Source organism: Marmota flaviventris, chromosome 10 (genome assembly GCF_047511675.1).
Source record: "Marmota flaviventris isolate mMarFla1 chromosome 10, mMarFla1.hap1, whole genome shotgun sequence".
In the NCBI taxonomy this organism is placed as follows: Eukaryota; Metazoa; Chordata; class Mammalia; order Rodentia; family Sciuridae; genus Marmota; species Marmota flaviventris.
In genome coordinates this window covers 64,290,445-64,306,782 of record NC_092507.1, presented here as the reverse complement: position 1 = coordinate 64,306,782, position 16,338 = coordinate 64,290,445, and the positions used below count along the sequence as shown (strand labels likewise).

The following is a 16,338-nucleotide window of genomic DNA, read 5'->3' as shown; positions in this document are numbered from 1 at the left end:
ACCACTGATTTTCACAAAGGGGCTTCTGAAGCACAATTTATTCATAGTTCTCATTTAATAATTCAAAATATACATCATCTCAAAATATACATCACCTTACCAGGAAGGAAAATAGATACAAAATCTAAAAGATTTATATTACCATAATCTAAAATATTATGTATCCTGTAAAATAACGAACAAATTCATATTTTATTATAAATGTGGCCTTGCTGAATAATTCCTGGTTAGACTATTGTATGAGTAATATTTAGTGAAAATAGCTTTTCACAAAATATCAAGCATCTCGCACACTTCTCAGACATGGACCTGTCCCAGAGATGTTGCCTCTGTACTCTCCCAAAACAGGAGCCAAGACTTCCTGGTGCGGTGGTGCATGCCTGTGATCCCAGTGGCTTTCGGGACTGAGACAGGAGAATCATGAGTTCAAAGCCAGCCTCAGCAACTGCGAGGTGCTAAGCAACTCAGCGAGACCCTGTCTTTAAATAAAATACAAAATAGGGCTTGGGATGTGGCTTGGTGGTTGAGTGTCCCTGAGTTCAATCCCAGGTACCAAAAAAAAAAAAAAAATTGAGAGCCAAGGTGTGTCCTCATTCTGCTTTTCTCTTTGCTCTCTTATCTTTAGCGCCCCCCTACCCCCATCTATTACCATGACCAAGTGCTAAGCAGCAACACCACTGTTTCTGTCTTCAAAAAATTTTAAAAACAAGATAAAGTTTTCCCATATGGAGATCCTTGAACCATCAAGCCATTCTGGAGAAGTCAACTGATGCAGAGTTGACATGTGTAGTGGCACAGGTGTGTTCAGAACAACTCTACTGATGCTAGTTGCCAGTCACATCACTGGAGCAGCCTTGGCCAATTCTGTTGCTAATGAGGCAGTTGGTAGAATGGCACTGGGAAGTCTTTGCCCCTTGATACCAAGAGGGTAAGACTAGAGCATGAAGTGGGAAACTTTAATTTTTATGTGTACCTTTTTAAAATGAGTGGGATTATATGTAATTTTTCTATCATTGTGCTTTGGTATTTTTCAAATAAAGAATTTTGTAAGTGTATCTTGGGGACAAAATACTTGACTGTCTCAAAGCCCAGTCTGAAAGTCAGCTTACATTTATGTGTTAAAGGCAGTAAAGATGTTAGAAGTAAATTGCAATTTTTTTTTTCATTATATGTCATAGATATTTTAGAACCAAAATTTTGCAGAATCCCACTCTGTCATTTTAGAAGAGAAGAAAACGAGATGCAGAGAAGTTAAATAACTTGGTGAAGGTCAATACAGAAAGTATGTGAGATCAAAGGCATGGCCCTTAGCTCTAATTCCTTCGAACATACTCCACCACTGCCTCCAAATAGCTTTATAAATATTACCTTTCAGTCTCTACAGGAGAGGACCTGGAGGGGTATACTGTCTATTCTGCATTCTGAGAAAATGAGGATCAGTGATAATTCTCAGTGAGCTCGATCTTGGGATGACTGTGAAAATGGCAGGGTCACAAGTGGAATTAAGGAGTCTTGTTCAAAACCATGACCATCAATGTTCCATTGCTGCTATTGGTAGCATCATTAAAGGTAATATGAATTTTGTTTAGCTGTCATTACTTCCTCAATGTGGCTGTTATCTACCACTGTCTAGTGACATGGTGATAGGTAGGTGGATTCAAACACTACCTTCAAATCAGCTTTATTTAGAATGATTCATGTGGCATGAGAAACACAATTTGAGCACAGAATCTTATTAAATGTATAGCTTCTCTTAGTGCCTGTGTCCTACTTATTTTGTTTAACTGGAAACAGTTCTTTCAATTGTTTTCAAAAAGTACAACCTGAAGGGCTCTTCAAAAACCTAGTTAACAGATACCACATATGAATATTTGATACTGAAGCAAGTTTATTAGGAAATTATCTTTGACAATAGCAGAATGAAAAGATTTTTTTTTGTTTAAGAAAAACTCCTGCTTATAATAGGAAGAAGAGATTGGCTTTCCTAATCAAGTGCTTTTAACAGAAATTTCAATATATCATTAAGGGATAAAATTTCTCGACACATTGTTGCTCCTGGCAACAGCAGCATTAATACATCAGGAGGCAATAGACAAAGGATATCATCAGCAGCTCAGATAATGATTGAAAAGCTTTCTTTTTTTCTTTTAGCATTTGTTGCTTGGTATGCTCAAAATGGGACCTTTAATAATAGTCCACCATTTGGCATGTGAAACAAGGAGGTAAATACAGACATATGTACACACTTTTGCATTCTTTCAATGGGCAAATTAACACGTAAAACAACTGCAAATGATCTTGTTACTCAAAAAAAGACAGCAAAATCAGGGCATTTTGAAAAAGTGATAGTGTGGTTTTCATTTCTCCTGATTTTGAATTTCTCGATTTCTTTTCAGATTTAAAAATATCTGTTCTATAGATAGTATGGAAAGGTCTTAGCTGAAATGTAGAACCCCACAGGGAAGACTTAGCGTCACTAGTTTTAGATGTGGTATGGTCTTCGGAAATATTATTTTCAGGTTGTCTCCTTTAATTTAAATGGAAGATGAGACAGATTGGCTTTAGAGGTACTAGAGACTAAATGCATTGCTTCCTGAGACAATGTTAGAGACTTTTTTCCTCCTGGTGGATTGTTAGTCAAAAGTTTTAGGAATTCTCCTTCCACTTTGAGTGCTTCCTGAACAGTGACAGGTGCAGGTAAATAAAACCCCTCCAATCCTCCATTCAGTCCTCCAGGGAAAGCAGGCTCTCCCTTGCTCCAATTTCCATTAACTGCAGGCTGCTCTGTAAGAGGAGGTTGCGTTTCATCCCTGAATCTAAAAAAACGCAGCTTAGAAATGAAATGCATTCTGTGCATACATCCTGAATGAGAGTAAAGAAAAGGATGTTTACACTTTACCTTTGCAGATCCTGCTCTCATTCACTTACTCTAATAACACGAAGTACCTCCTTGTAAATGCCCGACTGCATCAGGCACTAAGAATCCTGCTCTAATTTCAACAGTCATGGAAAGTGTTAGCAATGCTTTTGTGTCAGAATTCCTTTGAGGAAGAGAAAAATATTATTTGGAAAAATATCCTGAGTATTTGGAACCAGGAAGTGAGCTCCTGGAGGGATCTGGGTGTTGCAGGATGGTTCTGGGTGAGAAGGGGAGGGGGGGTGGATTATTTCAATACTTCAGGACAAGGGTTGGGAAAGAGGAAAAGAGGCAGGGAGAAGAGAGTAGAAGAAAATACAGGAAAAAGAGGGAGGGAAATTTGTATGAGCCCTCAAGTCCTTAGCAAAAATACTACCACATATATAGCCTTTTTAGTGTGGCAGCCACGTTTTACACATAGAAATCATTCACTCTTGGCAACAATCCTATGAGGTAGGTGCTATTATTTCCTTTAAAAAATAAATCTCAGTCCCTTTTATAAAAAGTTGCTATTGAAGCCAACCACTTCCAAGTACAACCATCAACTCTGAACAAAATATGAATTACACCTAGGAATTGAAATTAACCTAGATGAGTTCTGCCTATTTTTTTTTAAATGCATATATTTCCTCTTTATAGATAAGAAAATGTAGGGCCAGAGAGATTGATTGATGTGGCCAGATGGCTCTTCCAGAAGTCCTAATGGAGGACTCCATAGAGCAGAAACTGCAGATGAAACTGAAAATTTGGAGCCATGGCAGCCTATGGGAAAAGGTTAGCCCTCAGCTTGGGAGCAAAGACTTGGTGTGCCTGTAAATCCCATGCTTAGATGGTGGCCCAGCTGAGGTGGCCAACTGGAAAAGGAAGACCTTATGTACCCTCTCTTATGAGATTCACACTGGGCATCAAACCCTCCCTGGTTCTCTGTTTTTCTTTCTGTGTGTCCTCATGAAATCTTATGCTTTAATAAAGGAAACTGCTGCTTAACCAACAATCCTGTACCTAAAAATCGTGCAGGAAAAGCACAGGACATTATGCAAGGGCTTAAACAAGTCTGGAATGGTGTCTGAGAGGCTCCTTGAATAAATCACTCTTGTACTGAGGCCAGGATCTAGCCAGGTGAAGGATAAGACTATAGAGTTGGAAGAGTGGAGGGATATAATGAAGACAAGTTTCCTGAGCAACTGGGAAAACAGGTGCAAAACAGCTACAGAAGGAAGGTACTGGAGCCATTGAAGGAACCACAAGAAACTGATATGGGTGAGGGATGGAGGTGATGCCCTGCACAGTGGGAAAGCTAGGGATTTGTGGCTTTCTGCTATGTGAGGAACACCAGTGCCCAGCCTGCAGGAAGGTCATTGAAGGGTTTGTTTTGTTTTGTTGTCAGAAGCCAGCACCGTTGTAGGACTTCAGGACAAAGCTACTTTGGAGAAATGCCACTAGTGAGCCATAAGGTGCTACGAAGTTGTAAAGAGCGGGCAGCAAAATTCAGCTCCTCCACTCTACCGTATTAGCAAACTAAGGATATCTAGCAGCTAGAGACTTGTTCTTATTTCTAAAATTATGTTCTAAATAAAATATTAACTTAAAAGGCACAGGAATCGTAGCATTTTCTTTTTCAGAGCAACAGTAGTCTTATTTACAAGATGCAACACAGTTCTCAATATTCCATCTTTCCTGCAACAGGCAGGAAATATCACTAGAAAATTAGACAGCTGAGTTTGCATCAGTTATCTGTGCTCTGCTGGTCTGCCCAGAAAGATCTCCATCTCTTTCTTCTTATAATTCTTCCATTCTTGGCAGCTACACTTAGGTCGCTTCAAATGGTGGTTTAAAATTTTAAGTGTTTTGCCTTGTACTTCATAGCTCAGAACTTTTTTTTAACTTTTGAGGCCATAACTCTGAAGAAAGGTCAAGACTGAGACCAAGATTTGAAGGGTGAGATAGCACTATGTGTGCAGCTGTTGCTGTGGTTAGCATGATGTCCAAGGGCAAAGCTCAGAGCAGAAGCACCTGAACCAAAATGCTAGACGGAAGGCAGCATTGCAGGTCTAATGTGCCCCCGTTTCCTCCGTGCTTGTGACCATACCAAATTGATGAGACAGAAGCTGGCCAAGATGAATTGGCCAATGATCCCTATGAAGGTGGTGCCTCTCCATAAGAGAAAGGTGAGGGCCATGGAATCAAGCGTAGAGGAGAGTCCTAGGAGCTTGTGTAGAAACCCATGTACAAAATGACATGGAGGCAAAGCCAGCATCCAGAGAAGAAAGAAAACATCCTGTCTTAGGGCCTCATTGAGTACATACAATACATGGTGGAGAGCCATGGGGAGGGATATGAGGCCTTGGCTGGGAATGGGAAGAATTGCTATCAGGATACTCTGAAACACATTGGGAAGATCAATGTCTATAAATGTTTTTACCCAGCAGAGTGGCAAGCCTTCATCGATTCTTCTCAGAAGAATAAGATGGAGGGTGAGTGGCTGGTTTACAGCTGCCCCAGGCTGAGCCCGTCTCTGGGACCAGCAGTGTTGAAGGCAAGGAAGGATGTGTGGCTTCAGAAGAGCTAGCTACATGCCATGGGATCAGAAGGTTTTCCGCACACACTCACTCACACACATATTCACACTCACCCAGTCTCCTTCCTGGATAAAGAACTGTTTCTCAGAGGCTCAACTTACACTCTTCTGGGGGCTCATGGAAAAGCCAGAGCGTGCTGTTTGAAGAGTGGGCATTTCATTTGAATACAGTTGTGTACATAATAAAAACTTTATTATAAAAATAATGTTGTTCTCAGTCTTGACCTTTCTTCTGAGTTTTGGCCTCAAAAGGTAAAACCCAAAAGTTCTGTGCTATTTTTAAAAAAGAAAGAGAATCATCTACTTAGAACTGGTAGGTGAAGCTATATGGGCAGTGAGTTGGACCAGAGTCAGAATAGAGAATAGAGAACCGTGAGTGCCACCTGTCTTAGGCAAACTCCTAGGTGGGAGTGCTAAAGAAGGGAAGGGGCAGGACCCACAGGAGCTGTGGATTGGGATGGAAGTGCTTTACTCAGGCAATATAGAAAAAACCCTTTTAGGCTGGGGGAGTCTTGGAGGAATTATAACTTTTAATTGTTGCACAAAGTATATGGATTAGTTTAGATTTTTTTTCCTATTACGTTGTGACTACCTGCTAATTTAGATGTGCAACGACAGGAAGAAAAACGTTAACAAACTGCAAAGGACAGATTTATAACCCTTCCATTCTATTTTGGTCTATCCCTTTATTTTTAAACCAGAAAGAACGAGGGCTGTCCTTTAAGCTTACAGCAATTTGTTGGGCTTTACCCATTAATACAAAGTATGACATTTGGCAGGTGATCACGGTGTATTGTTGCCCAAAGGACGTAGCAACTTACCTGCTGCATTTTCTTTGTTGGGAAATAATTTGCTGTCAACTGCCATACTGATGTCATAGAACACCTCATCCTCGTCTCGGTCAGCATCAAACTGGGGGAAATCAGGACAGACAAATGTGGAATGTGAGTATACATAAATCAGTTCATCCCCAAACATAATGAATGTGCATTGCACAACTGTATCTGTGATGAAGAAAGACAAAGGAAATAAGGCACTCAAGTCTTCAATCAGACATTTAGAGAGTTTTTAAGTCCAGATTTCATATCAAATAAAGAAGGGCATTAGGAAGTAAATGTATATTCACTTAAGGATAAGAAAAGTGCATACCATATTGTCTTCACATACAAAGCAAAGTTTCCCCCCCGCAGGTATTGGAGATCAAACCCAGGGCTTTGCACTTGCTAGCCAAGCATTCTACCACAGAGCTATACTCCCAGCACTTTTTCAAATTTTATTTCAAGACAATCTTGCTAAGTTGACCAGACTGTCCTCAAACTTGCCAGCCTCCTCTCTTAGACTGCTGAGTAGCTGGGATTATAGATGTGTATGACTGTGCCCAGCATAACCCCCTCCAAATCAAATTTAAGATACTGTCCTGAATACAACAAATACTATATTACAGATATGGTTTGTGAACACTATAGACTTAGATGTAACAAAAATTAAATATTTATTTTACCATTCCATAACATTTACAAAATTTTGAATATCTTAAAATAATGTGGCTATATGCACAAAATTGCTGTTTCCCAAGAGGTTCAAGTGTTTAAAATACATCTTTCTTTTTTGTTAAAAATCACATTATTGAATTATAATCAATATACAACAAGCTGCATGTCTCTGTAGTGTACAGATTGTCTAAATTTTGGTATCTATACATACCTGGGAAATAATCATAAAATCAAAATAGTGAAAATTATCTATCACTCCCCAAAGTTTAGAATAATTTTTCCTATCAGGCACCATGGATCTGCTTTCTGCTAAATTATTTGCATTTTCTAGAATTTCATATAAAATGAAAAATATGCAATCTTTTTTGTCTGGATTCTTTCACTCAGCCCAATTATTTTGAGGGTCATCAATGTTATATCTGTAGTTAATTCCCTTTCATTACTCAGTAGAATTCCATTGCAGGTATATATTTTGAATCCCACCCAGTAATTTTTCATCTTAGACATTGTAGTTTTCATCTCTAGATGTTTGATTTGAATCTGTGTGTGTATGTGTGTTTCTGGGGATAGAGCTTGCACATGTTAGTTAAGTAAATACTCTACTACACTTAGGTCGCTATACCCCCAGCCCTAAGTCTTTTTGTAAAAATTGTTTTTCATGAATTTAATTGTTTCAATATTGAAATTAAATTATAATAGCTATTTCAACATTCTTCTTTGCTAATTCTAACATTTACATCAGTTCTGATTGATTTTTACCTCTCATTATGGAGAATTGTTTTTTCTTTTATGCCTGGTCCTTTTTTTTTTTTTTTTTGGATGTCAAGCATTGACATTTGGACCTTGTTGTGTGTTGGATATTTTTGTATTACTATAAATATTCTTAAGCTTTGCTCAGGAATGTAATTTAATTACTTGGAAACAGTTCAATCTTTCAAGTCTTGATTTTAAGATTTGTTAGGCTGGACCAGAAAACTATTGAATTTAGGGTTATTTGTTTCTTACTAACAGTAAGGGAAGACTTTTCTTGGTCCACTCTTCAGAGTCTTGTCAATGAAGAGGTTTTCTACTCTGGCTGGAAGAAAGATGCATAAGTCCAAGCCTGGTGTGAGCACCAGGTAATGTTCCTTCTTACCCTTTCAGGGAGTTCTTTCTTGGTTTCAGGTAATTTCCTCATGTGGATTCACTGAATAGGACTTTGCTGAATACTGGAGGAGGGAGGCCCTCAGCTTATCTCCAGAACTCTCTGTGCTGTGCTCTTATCTCTGATATTTTGGTTCTATGAACTCAAACCACCTTAGTCTCTTGGACTCGCGGCTCCATCTCCTCAACACACACGTCCACCAGACTCCCCAGGGCTCCTTTTTCCCTGGCAATGCAGAATGAAAACTCTCTAGCCAGTCAACTGAGGCAAGCACAGGGCTCGCTGCACCTAATTCCTTTCTCTCAGGATCTCTTCATTGTTTGATGTCCAGTGTCTTGAAAATTATTTTTAAATAATTTTTCATGTTTATGTATTTATTTGCTTATTTAACTTTTGATCATTTCATGTGGGAGGGAAAATTCAATCTCTTTTTATTCCATTTTGTTAAGGGGTAGAAGTCTCAATCCATTAGTTTTTAATCTTTTTTAAAAAAATTCTGATTTGTTATATGAGACAATGGAATGCATTACAATTCATATTACATATAAAGAGCACAATTTTTCATATCTCTTGTATACAAAGTATATTCACACCATTCATGTCTTCATACCTGTACTTTGGATAATCATGTCTATCACATTCCACCATCATTTCTAACCCTATGCCCCCTCCTTTCCCTTCCCACTCCTTTGCCCTATCTAGAGTTTGTCTATTCCTCCCATGCTCGCCCTCCCTACCCCACTATGAAACAGCTTGATGCTGGTTGTTTTAATGAATCATAATAATAGCCATTATTTATCAGGTGGTTAGTATGTGCCCAATACTGTTAAAACACTTCATGAACTAGATTTATTTTTAAAGTCATGTTTGTTGAAGTATAATTTATATATGGTACAATTTACTCCATTTAGTTTTATAGCTATATGAATTTTGATAACACAAATATAAAAAATGACAACATTTTATAGATATATAGTACTACCATCAAGATATAGAATATGTTACCTTGTTCTCCTTTACTTCTTTTTTTTAAACAAATAGAGAAATTAATTTTAATATATTTTCATTTAACCCAATGATTACCAACATAATTTGCAAAGAAAATAATTATTATTAGATATTTCATGTTCATTTTCTTTGTCCTAGTAATTCTTTGGAATCTAATGTCTATTTAACACAAAGCACACCTCAATTCAGACTAGACACATTTCAAATACTCAGTGACCTCATGTAACCAATGGCTGCCATATTGGCTCCTTTCTCCGTCTTTCACCTTTTGGTGAGACATATACTGTAGGCTGCATGATAAGTCCCATTGTTATGTGGTTTCTTGTTGAATTCCATCAGAAAAGGACACCAAAGAGATGAATTTAGAATATACAAGAGTACAATGAGGTGTTTTATTCCTCCCTAAAAGACTCTATTAGACTTCGAGTTGGTTTCTACATGCTTTTGATGGGAGTAACTTCAGTTAGGTCAACCTTCTCCTACAAGTTTTTCATAGTGGCTCTCTCTTATTTTACCTCCTACCTCTCCAAGTTTACAGAAGGAAAGGTGCTTCACAACATTTGTTAGTTATTCTCAACCTTGCCCTTACCTTAAATTTGGTATTTTGATGGTATCCTATAATTCTTGAATATTATGCTCATGGTTTCTTACTAGTTTCACTGTGAGGTCAACTTTATTTTCAAGATTGTATATTTTGTCTTCATTGTCTGAGGTCCTAACTTCCAAGTGATCTGGTCTGTTGGTGATGGTATCTATTGAGTTTTTTAATTGGCTTATTGTTTCTTTTGAGAATTTCTATTTTTTTCAGTATCTCTTTCTTGAAGTAATCTCTTGCAACTTGTATTTGCTCCTTTATCTCTTTGTTGGAATGATCTATTTTTGCATGTATCTGCTCACTTGGGTCATTCTTTAATTCCCAAATCATCTTAGTTATGTATATTCTGAACTCCTTCTCTGCTTTGCTATCTATGGATTCTATTGTTGTAGTATCTTGGTTTGTTTGGGGCACTTTCCTCCCTTGTTTTTTCATGCCTATGAGTCTTCCTCTCTTGTAGTGTAGATCTGAGGTATGACAGTTCTGCCCTATTGTCTTATAGTGTCCCTACAGCTTACCAATACCTCACTTTTAAGGGAGAGATCAACATTATGGCACTCAGTGCACCCAACATGCAGCCATATATCAGTTAGCTTCTGTTTTTACATTTACGGTTTTTTCACTATAATCAAAAAGAGTGAGCTTGGTTATCTTCTATCTTATAGTCAATAGATTTGCATAATGGTTTACAGTTTCTAATGATAGAAGGGGGCCTGGGGGTTTCCTGAGATGTTTATGAGGTAGGATTTAGAATACGGAAGTATTAGATTATATGACTATTGAGAAGGTAATCATAAGAAGTTGGCTGTTAGTAGGAGAAAAAAGAGATAGGCAACCCCATACAAGACTCCCTGTTACCTCAGGAACAGGATAACTATTAGCACCCCGAATAGAGATACCTTTGGTGCAGCCAGGCCCACATGGACCTTGATGATATCTTACCAGGTCTTTATTGTTGTCCCTTGATATAAGCAGTGATATCCCAGTTTTGTGGGGTGGCAGCCTCAAGCCTATATGTACCCTGATGTTGGGCTGTGAAGCCACGCTTTGGTAAATAAGGAACCCTAGCACAGGGTGGCTCACCATGTATCTCTGGGCCCAGGACAGGCCTATCCTCCTGACCTCCTAGCTTTTAATATTAAATATTATCTTGAAGATAGTTCAGATTCAAGTGGTTTATTCCTTTATATTTTTTTCTATTGAAGTGTTTTGTTTTTTCTTGTGAGAGAAATTTGGGAAATCTAAGTTAGACATTTATTTCCTCACCTTTCCTTACTGTTAAAACACAGTCATGAGGGAAAGATGATACTTAGGAAAAATTAAAGTTCACTAACTCAGATTTTACAGACCTCCAAGCATGTTCCAATTCTGTCAATGGGTTTAAAGAACTTACAAAAAGATTCTTTTTCCCCCACTTTTTATGTTTATTATTATTGTTTAAAACATATTTGATGTGCAATAAAATTTCAGAAAAGCATACAATTTGTATTGTTTAATAAATTGTCACAAAGTAAACATTTCATCAAGAAAATAAAAAAACAGGATCTTAGCAGAAATACTAGAAGTCCCTCATGTCCTGCCCCAATGCTGCCGCCACTCTTTTTCCTCCCTGAGCTAATGCCCATGCTGTTTTCTCAACACCATAGCTTTGGATTTTTAAAACATTTTTATTTTCTTATTTTTATTGGTGCATTATAAGTGTATATATTGATGGGATTTGTTGTTATATATTCATACACGCACACAATATAACAATATAATTTGGCCAATATCATTCCTTAATATTTCTCCTTTCTCTCTCCTCTTCTTTTCTCCTAGTCCCTTTCCTCACTTTACCCATCTAGATTTCAATTTCATGAGATTCCCCCCAACTTTATTTTCCTTTTTCCTCTCTAGCTTCCTCATATGAGAGAAAAAACAGACTCTTGATTTTCTGAGTTGGGCTTATTTCACTTAGCGTAGTGTTTTTCAAGTTCCATCCATTTTCCTGTAAATTACATAATTTCATTCTTCATTATGTCTGAATGAAACTCCATTGTGTATATATATATTACATTTTCTTTATCTGTTCATCCATTGACGGACACCTAGACTGGTTCCATAATCTGGTGATTATGAATTGTGGTGCTATAAGCATGGTATGCATGTATTGTTATCATAAGATGACTTTAATTCTTTAGGATAAATACAGAAGAGTAGTATAGTTGGGTCGTATGGTGGTTCCATGCTTGGCCTTTTGAAGAACCTTGGTTCTGATTTCCACAGTGGTTGTACTAATTTACAATTCCACTAAAAATGTAAAAGTGTTCCTTTTTTCTTTACATCCTGTCCAGCGCTTATTATTGTTTGTATTCTTGATGACCACCATTCTGCCATTCTGATTGGTGTGAGATGAAATCTTAGTGTTTTTTTTTTTTTTTCTTTTGGGGCACCCAAGATTGAACTCAAGGGCACTTGACCACTGAGCCACATTCCCGAGCCCTATTTTGTATTTTATTTAGAGGCAGGGTCTTACTGAGTTGCTTAGCACCTCACTTTTGCTGGGCTGGCTTTGCAAGCTACAGGGATTATAGGTGTGTGCCACCGCATGCAGCTTCAGCGTAGTTTTGATTTGCATTTCCCTAATTGCTAAAGATGTTGAAGACTATTTTTATTTGTTGGCTGTTTGTATTTGGACCTTCTAAGCATAAGACCATGTCATCTGAAAACAGTGATAACTTGACTTCTTCCTTTCCAATTATCTTAAAATATTTTTTTTAGCTATAGATGGACACTATATCTTTACTTTTATTTATTTATTTTTATGTGGTGCTGAGGATCAAACCCAGTACCTCATGCAATCAAGGCAAGCACTCTACCACTGAGCTACAACCCCAGCCATTCCTTTCCAATTTTTATCCCTTTTCTTTCCTTATTGGTCTGGCTAGTATTTCTAGTACTATATTGAATAGGAGTGGTTAGAGTGGACATCATGAACAAGGATATTTTGAGTACTAAAGTACTTGATTGCCCAATCCAAGAGGCAAATGTACAACACGATTCTTGAAATCATTTAACAAATGTTTTTTGAGTAGCTACTGTGTGCTAGGATAGACTCTTCAACTGATCACCTTGGACAGATGAACATGGAGCTATGAAGAGTGCAGACGACATTCACATAGTCAGCCCAACTCTGGGATTATGCAGATGTCATTGAAGCCAATACACTCCCACATTAGAACCAGGAAATTACAATAGGTTTCCTCATTTTCTACAACATTCCACTTCTACAACTCCAGACTGCCATGGAACTCTACCTTCTTTTAGTAAATATCATGCCATGGGGACCCTGAGAAACATTCTGATTGAATGTTATCACAAAATTGTCATGTAATTTGCAAAGGTTTTTACAAAATGAATCAAACATTTAAATCATTAAACATTTTATGTATTATTTGTTTTGCATGAACTATATCCACATGTTCTTAACTAGGAGTGATCCCCAATCCCCTAAGAATTGTGGCAATGTCAGGAGACATTTTTGGTTGTTAACACTTGCAGGAATGGAGAGACTACTTGCCAGGGATGCTGCTAAATATAGGAAAGCCTAGCTCCGACAAAGAATTAGACCATTTAAAATGTCACTAGGGCCTAAACTGTGAAGTCCTAACACACACCAAGGCATTCTTGACCAATGGTCCAGAACAGAAGACACAGAGACAAACCCACATAAATACAGTTAACTCATACTAGACAAAGACGCCATAAACATACATTGGAGAAAAGATAGCCTCTTCAACAAATGGTGCAGGGAAAACTGGAAATCTGTATGTAACAAAATGAAATTAACCCCTACCTCTCACCCTGTGCCAAATTCAAATCAAAGTGGATCAAGGACGTAGGCAGTAGACCAGAGACCCTGTGCCTAGTAGAAAAAAATGTAGGCCCAAATCTCCATCATGTCAGCTTAGGAACTGAATTCCTCAATGGGACTCCTAAAGCACAAGAAGTAAAATCAAGAATCAATAAATGGGATGGGGGCTTTAGGATTTCAAACAGTATGTTGAAACACAAGTAGTAATTTTTTTTTTAAGGAAAGGTTTTTGAGGGGCTGGGGCTATGACTTAGTGGCAGAGTGCTTGCCTAGCATGTGTGAGGCATGGGGTTTGATCCTTAGCACCGCATACAAAAATAAGCATATAAAATAAAGGCATGCTGTCAATCTACAAGTACAAAAAAAAGTTTTTGAATTAAAAGAATCTAGGATGCTAACTTTAAAATATAAAAGATAGAAGAAGTGTTAATGCTGAAGGAGCAGTATAGGTAAAGATCAATGAGAGTTCCTAGGAAGGAAAATTCATTTATATATCATGGGTCAGAAAAAGTTTCAGGGGGAGATGATTATGTGGCAATAGAGCAGATGAGGTCTGAAGTTGCTCCTAGTTCCGCCATTCTGTGATTTAGATGGGAATTTTAGGTTTTAGATGATTGTTATTTAATGCCTACCAATCTTAGGTAAAGACTTTTCTTATTCTAAGGGAAAAAATTCATGGTCAGTAGGTCAGTAGGTCAGTAGGATCTGTTTTATGTCATTTAATGCAGGTAGGCTGAAGAGGTCAATTGGACATTTGAAAATGAAATGCTTACCAAATTCCCTAGTTTACTCAAAACACATGTTTTAATTTGAATAACAAATGATGTAACAGCTTTCAAAAGCATACACAATAGATCTAGATTAGGAAAGGAAATTATAGCATAGTAGAGGGAGTAAAATTATTCACTACCCAAGGAGCAAGAAGCAGCAATGATGATTTGCATTTTTAGTGGCAGAAATGAGTTTTTATTTTCTTGCCTCTGATTTTCAGAACCCAATAGGCTGCCCAAATTACCTCCACCTGGACAGGGCTTTCCATACTCTTACCCCTGATAGCCAGCAACAATAGGTCCATAAAATACTAATGGACTCCAATAGGATGGTACAAATTCAGTTTTTGCTTCATGATTGCATCTTTGATTAAACTTAGGTCTGTCTCATTTTTTATCTTCTTCATCAGTTGAAGAGGAAATAAATGGCTCTATTTTTAGTATTATTTCAGTTTTATATTTCCCTTAAGCATCATTCTCTAAGCATCAAATGAGCTTCTTGAAATTTTTACTTCTCCCTTGATTCATACAGGGGATTTCAATTAAGCATACTCTCCACCAGTGGTTTCTGTCATTTGCTGCTGGAGATCCCTCAATATGCCAAAAAACCAAACCAGACCAAACTAAACAACAACAACAACAAAAATCCCACAAAAAACAAACAAAAAAAAAACCCCTAGCCCTTCAAATATTCTCTTTTTTAATGTTTGGAGATGTGTCTCTAAAAGACTGATTGTTGGTGTTCTCTTTGAAGTATTCTTATTTTTCTTCAACCCCAAATTGGAGCTAGCACTAAAATAATAATACATTAAAATCTCATGGTGCCTGGAGTGAAATATGTCATTATCAGTGATGGGGTAATGACCATTGGTATTACTTAGCAGAAGCATATTTCTAAAGCTTCATAATTAATCATAAAACTTGAAAGATAAATACCTGCATGGTGTGTGGGGTGGGTAGGGACGGTCTCTGAGAAAGCCAAAGCAACCCTATGTTTTGACAAGCCCTATGTTTTCCTGTGTGTGACCCTATGGAACCAAGTTCTGTAGAACTTATTCTTTTTTTTTTAACAGAATGAAATACCCTAAGTACATGTATGAAGACACAAATTGGTATGAATATACTTTGTATACAACCAGAGATATGAAAAAGTGTGCTCTATATGTGTAATATGAATTGTAATGCATTCTTCTGTCATATATAACAAATTAGAATAAAAAATAAAATTTAAAAAATAGTAAGGATTTAACAAAAAATAGACATGGTTGTATGCAAAGAGATGGATACAGAATACTTGAAAGTTGTGGATAGCTGAGTGAAAGATTTATTTTCTTAGCCTTCTGCACAGAATTTTTATTTCACTGGATATTCAGAATATAAACAGCATCTAGAAAATTTGTTGAGAACAGTCAACACAATAAAAAGATTCCATAGAAAATTGTTATATTTATGAAATTTAAAAAAAGATTCTCTCTGAACTTGAAGCTTTAAAAATGTAGTAACTTTGAGCTAGTTTTACTATAGAAACCTAGAAAAGAGGGCTAATTCAAGATGATTTTGAATATTCTTACAAGATTTATCTCAGAGAACATTTTCCAGAATCTTGTCAGCACTCAGCACTAACAAAGCTCTAAATAAAGTACCAGATAACACTGATGTTCATTGAGCAACCACTATGTGCCACATGCTGCATTAGAAGTTTGCATTCTACATTTTAATTACTCAGTCACTATAATAACATTATAAAAGATGTATCACTCTCATTTTACAGATTCAAAACTAAGCCTCTGGGTTGGGAATAGAGCTCAATGGTAGAGTGCTTGCCTAGCGTGAGGAGGCCCTGCATTCAATCCCCAGCACCTCGGAACAAAAACAAAACTAAGCCTTTAAGAGATTAAGTTACTCTGTACACGGTTATGTAGTGGCAGAGTCAGGATCTAAATCCACATCTGTTCACATCAAGTGTGAGCCCTACCAGCT

The 16,338-nt window shown here is 37.3% G+C and overlaps 2 protein-coding genes and 1 pseudogene across 3 annotated transcripts in view; 2 read left to right on the top strand and 1 right to left on the bottom strand.

Moving 5' to 3' along the window:
• The window catches only part of Ak5 (adenylate kinase 5), a 273,107-nt gene that overhangs the window by 120,626 nt on the left and 136,143 nt on the right, over nt 1-16,338 (bottom strand). Inside the window, exon 7 of the mRNA XM_027935266.2 lies at nt 6,317-6,407. Within this exon, the coding sequence (XP_027791067.2) occupies nt 6,317-6,407 (91 nt within the window). The remainder of the gene's footprint in view (nt 1-6,316; nt 6,408-16,338) is intronic.
• Nucleotides 1-16,338, top strand: part of Zzz3 (zinc finger ZZ-type containing 3) — a 256,464-nt gene that overhangs the window by 232,322 nt on the left and 7,804 nt on the right. The gene's annotated exons all lie outside the window — the stretch shown is intronic.
• LOC139707325 (nucleolar protein 16 pseudogene) lies at nt 3,599-5,486 on the top strand (annotated as a pseudogene).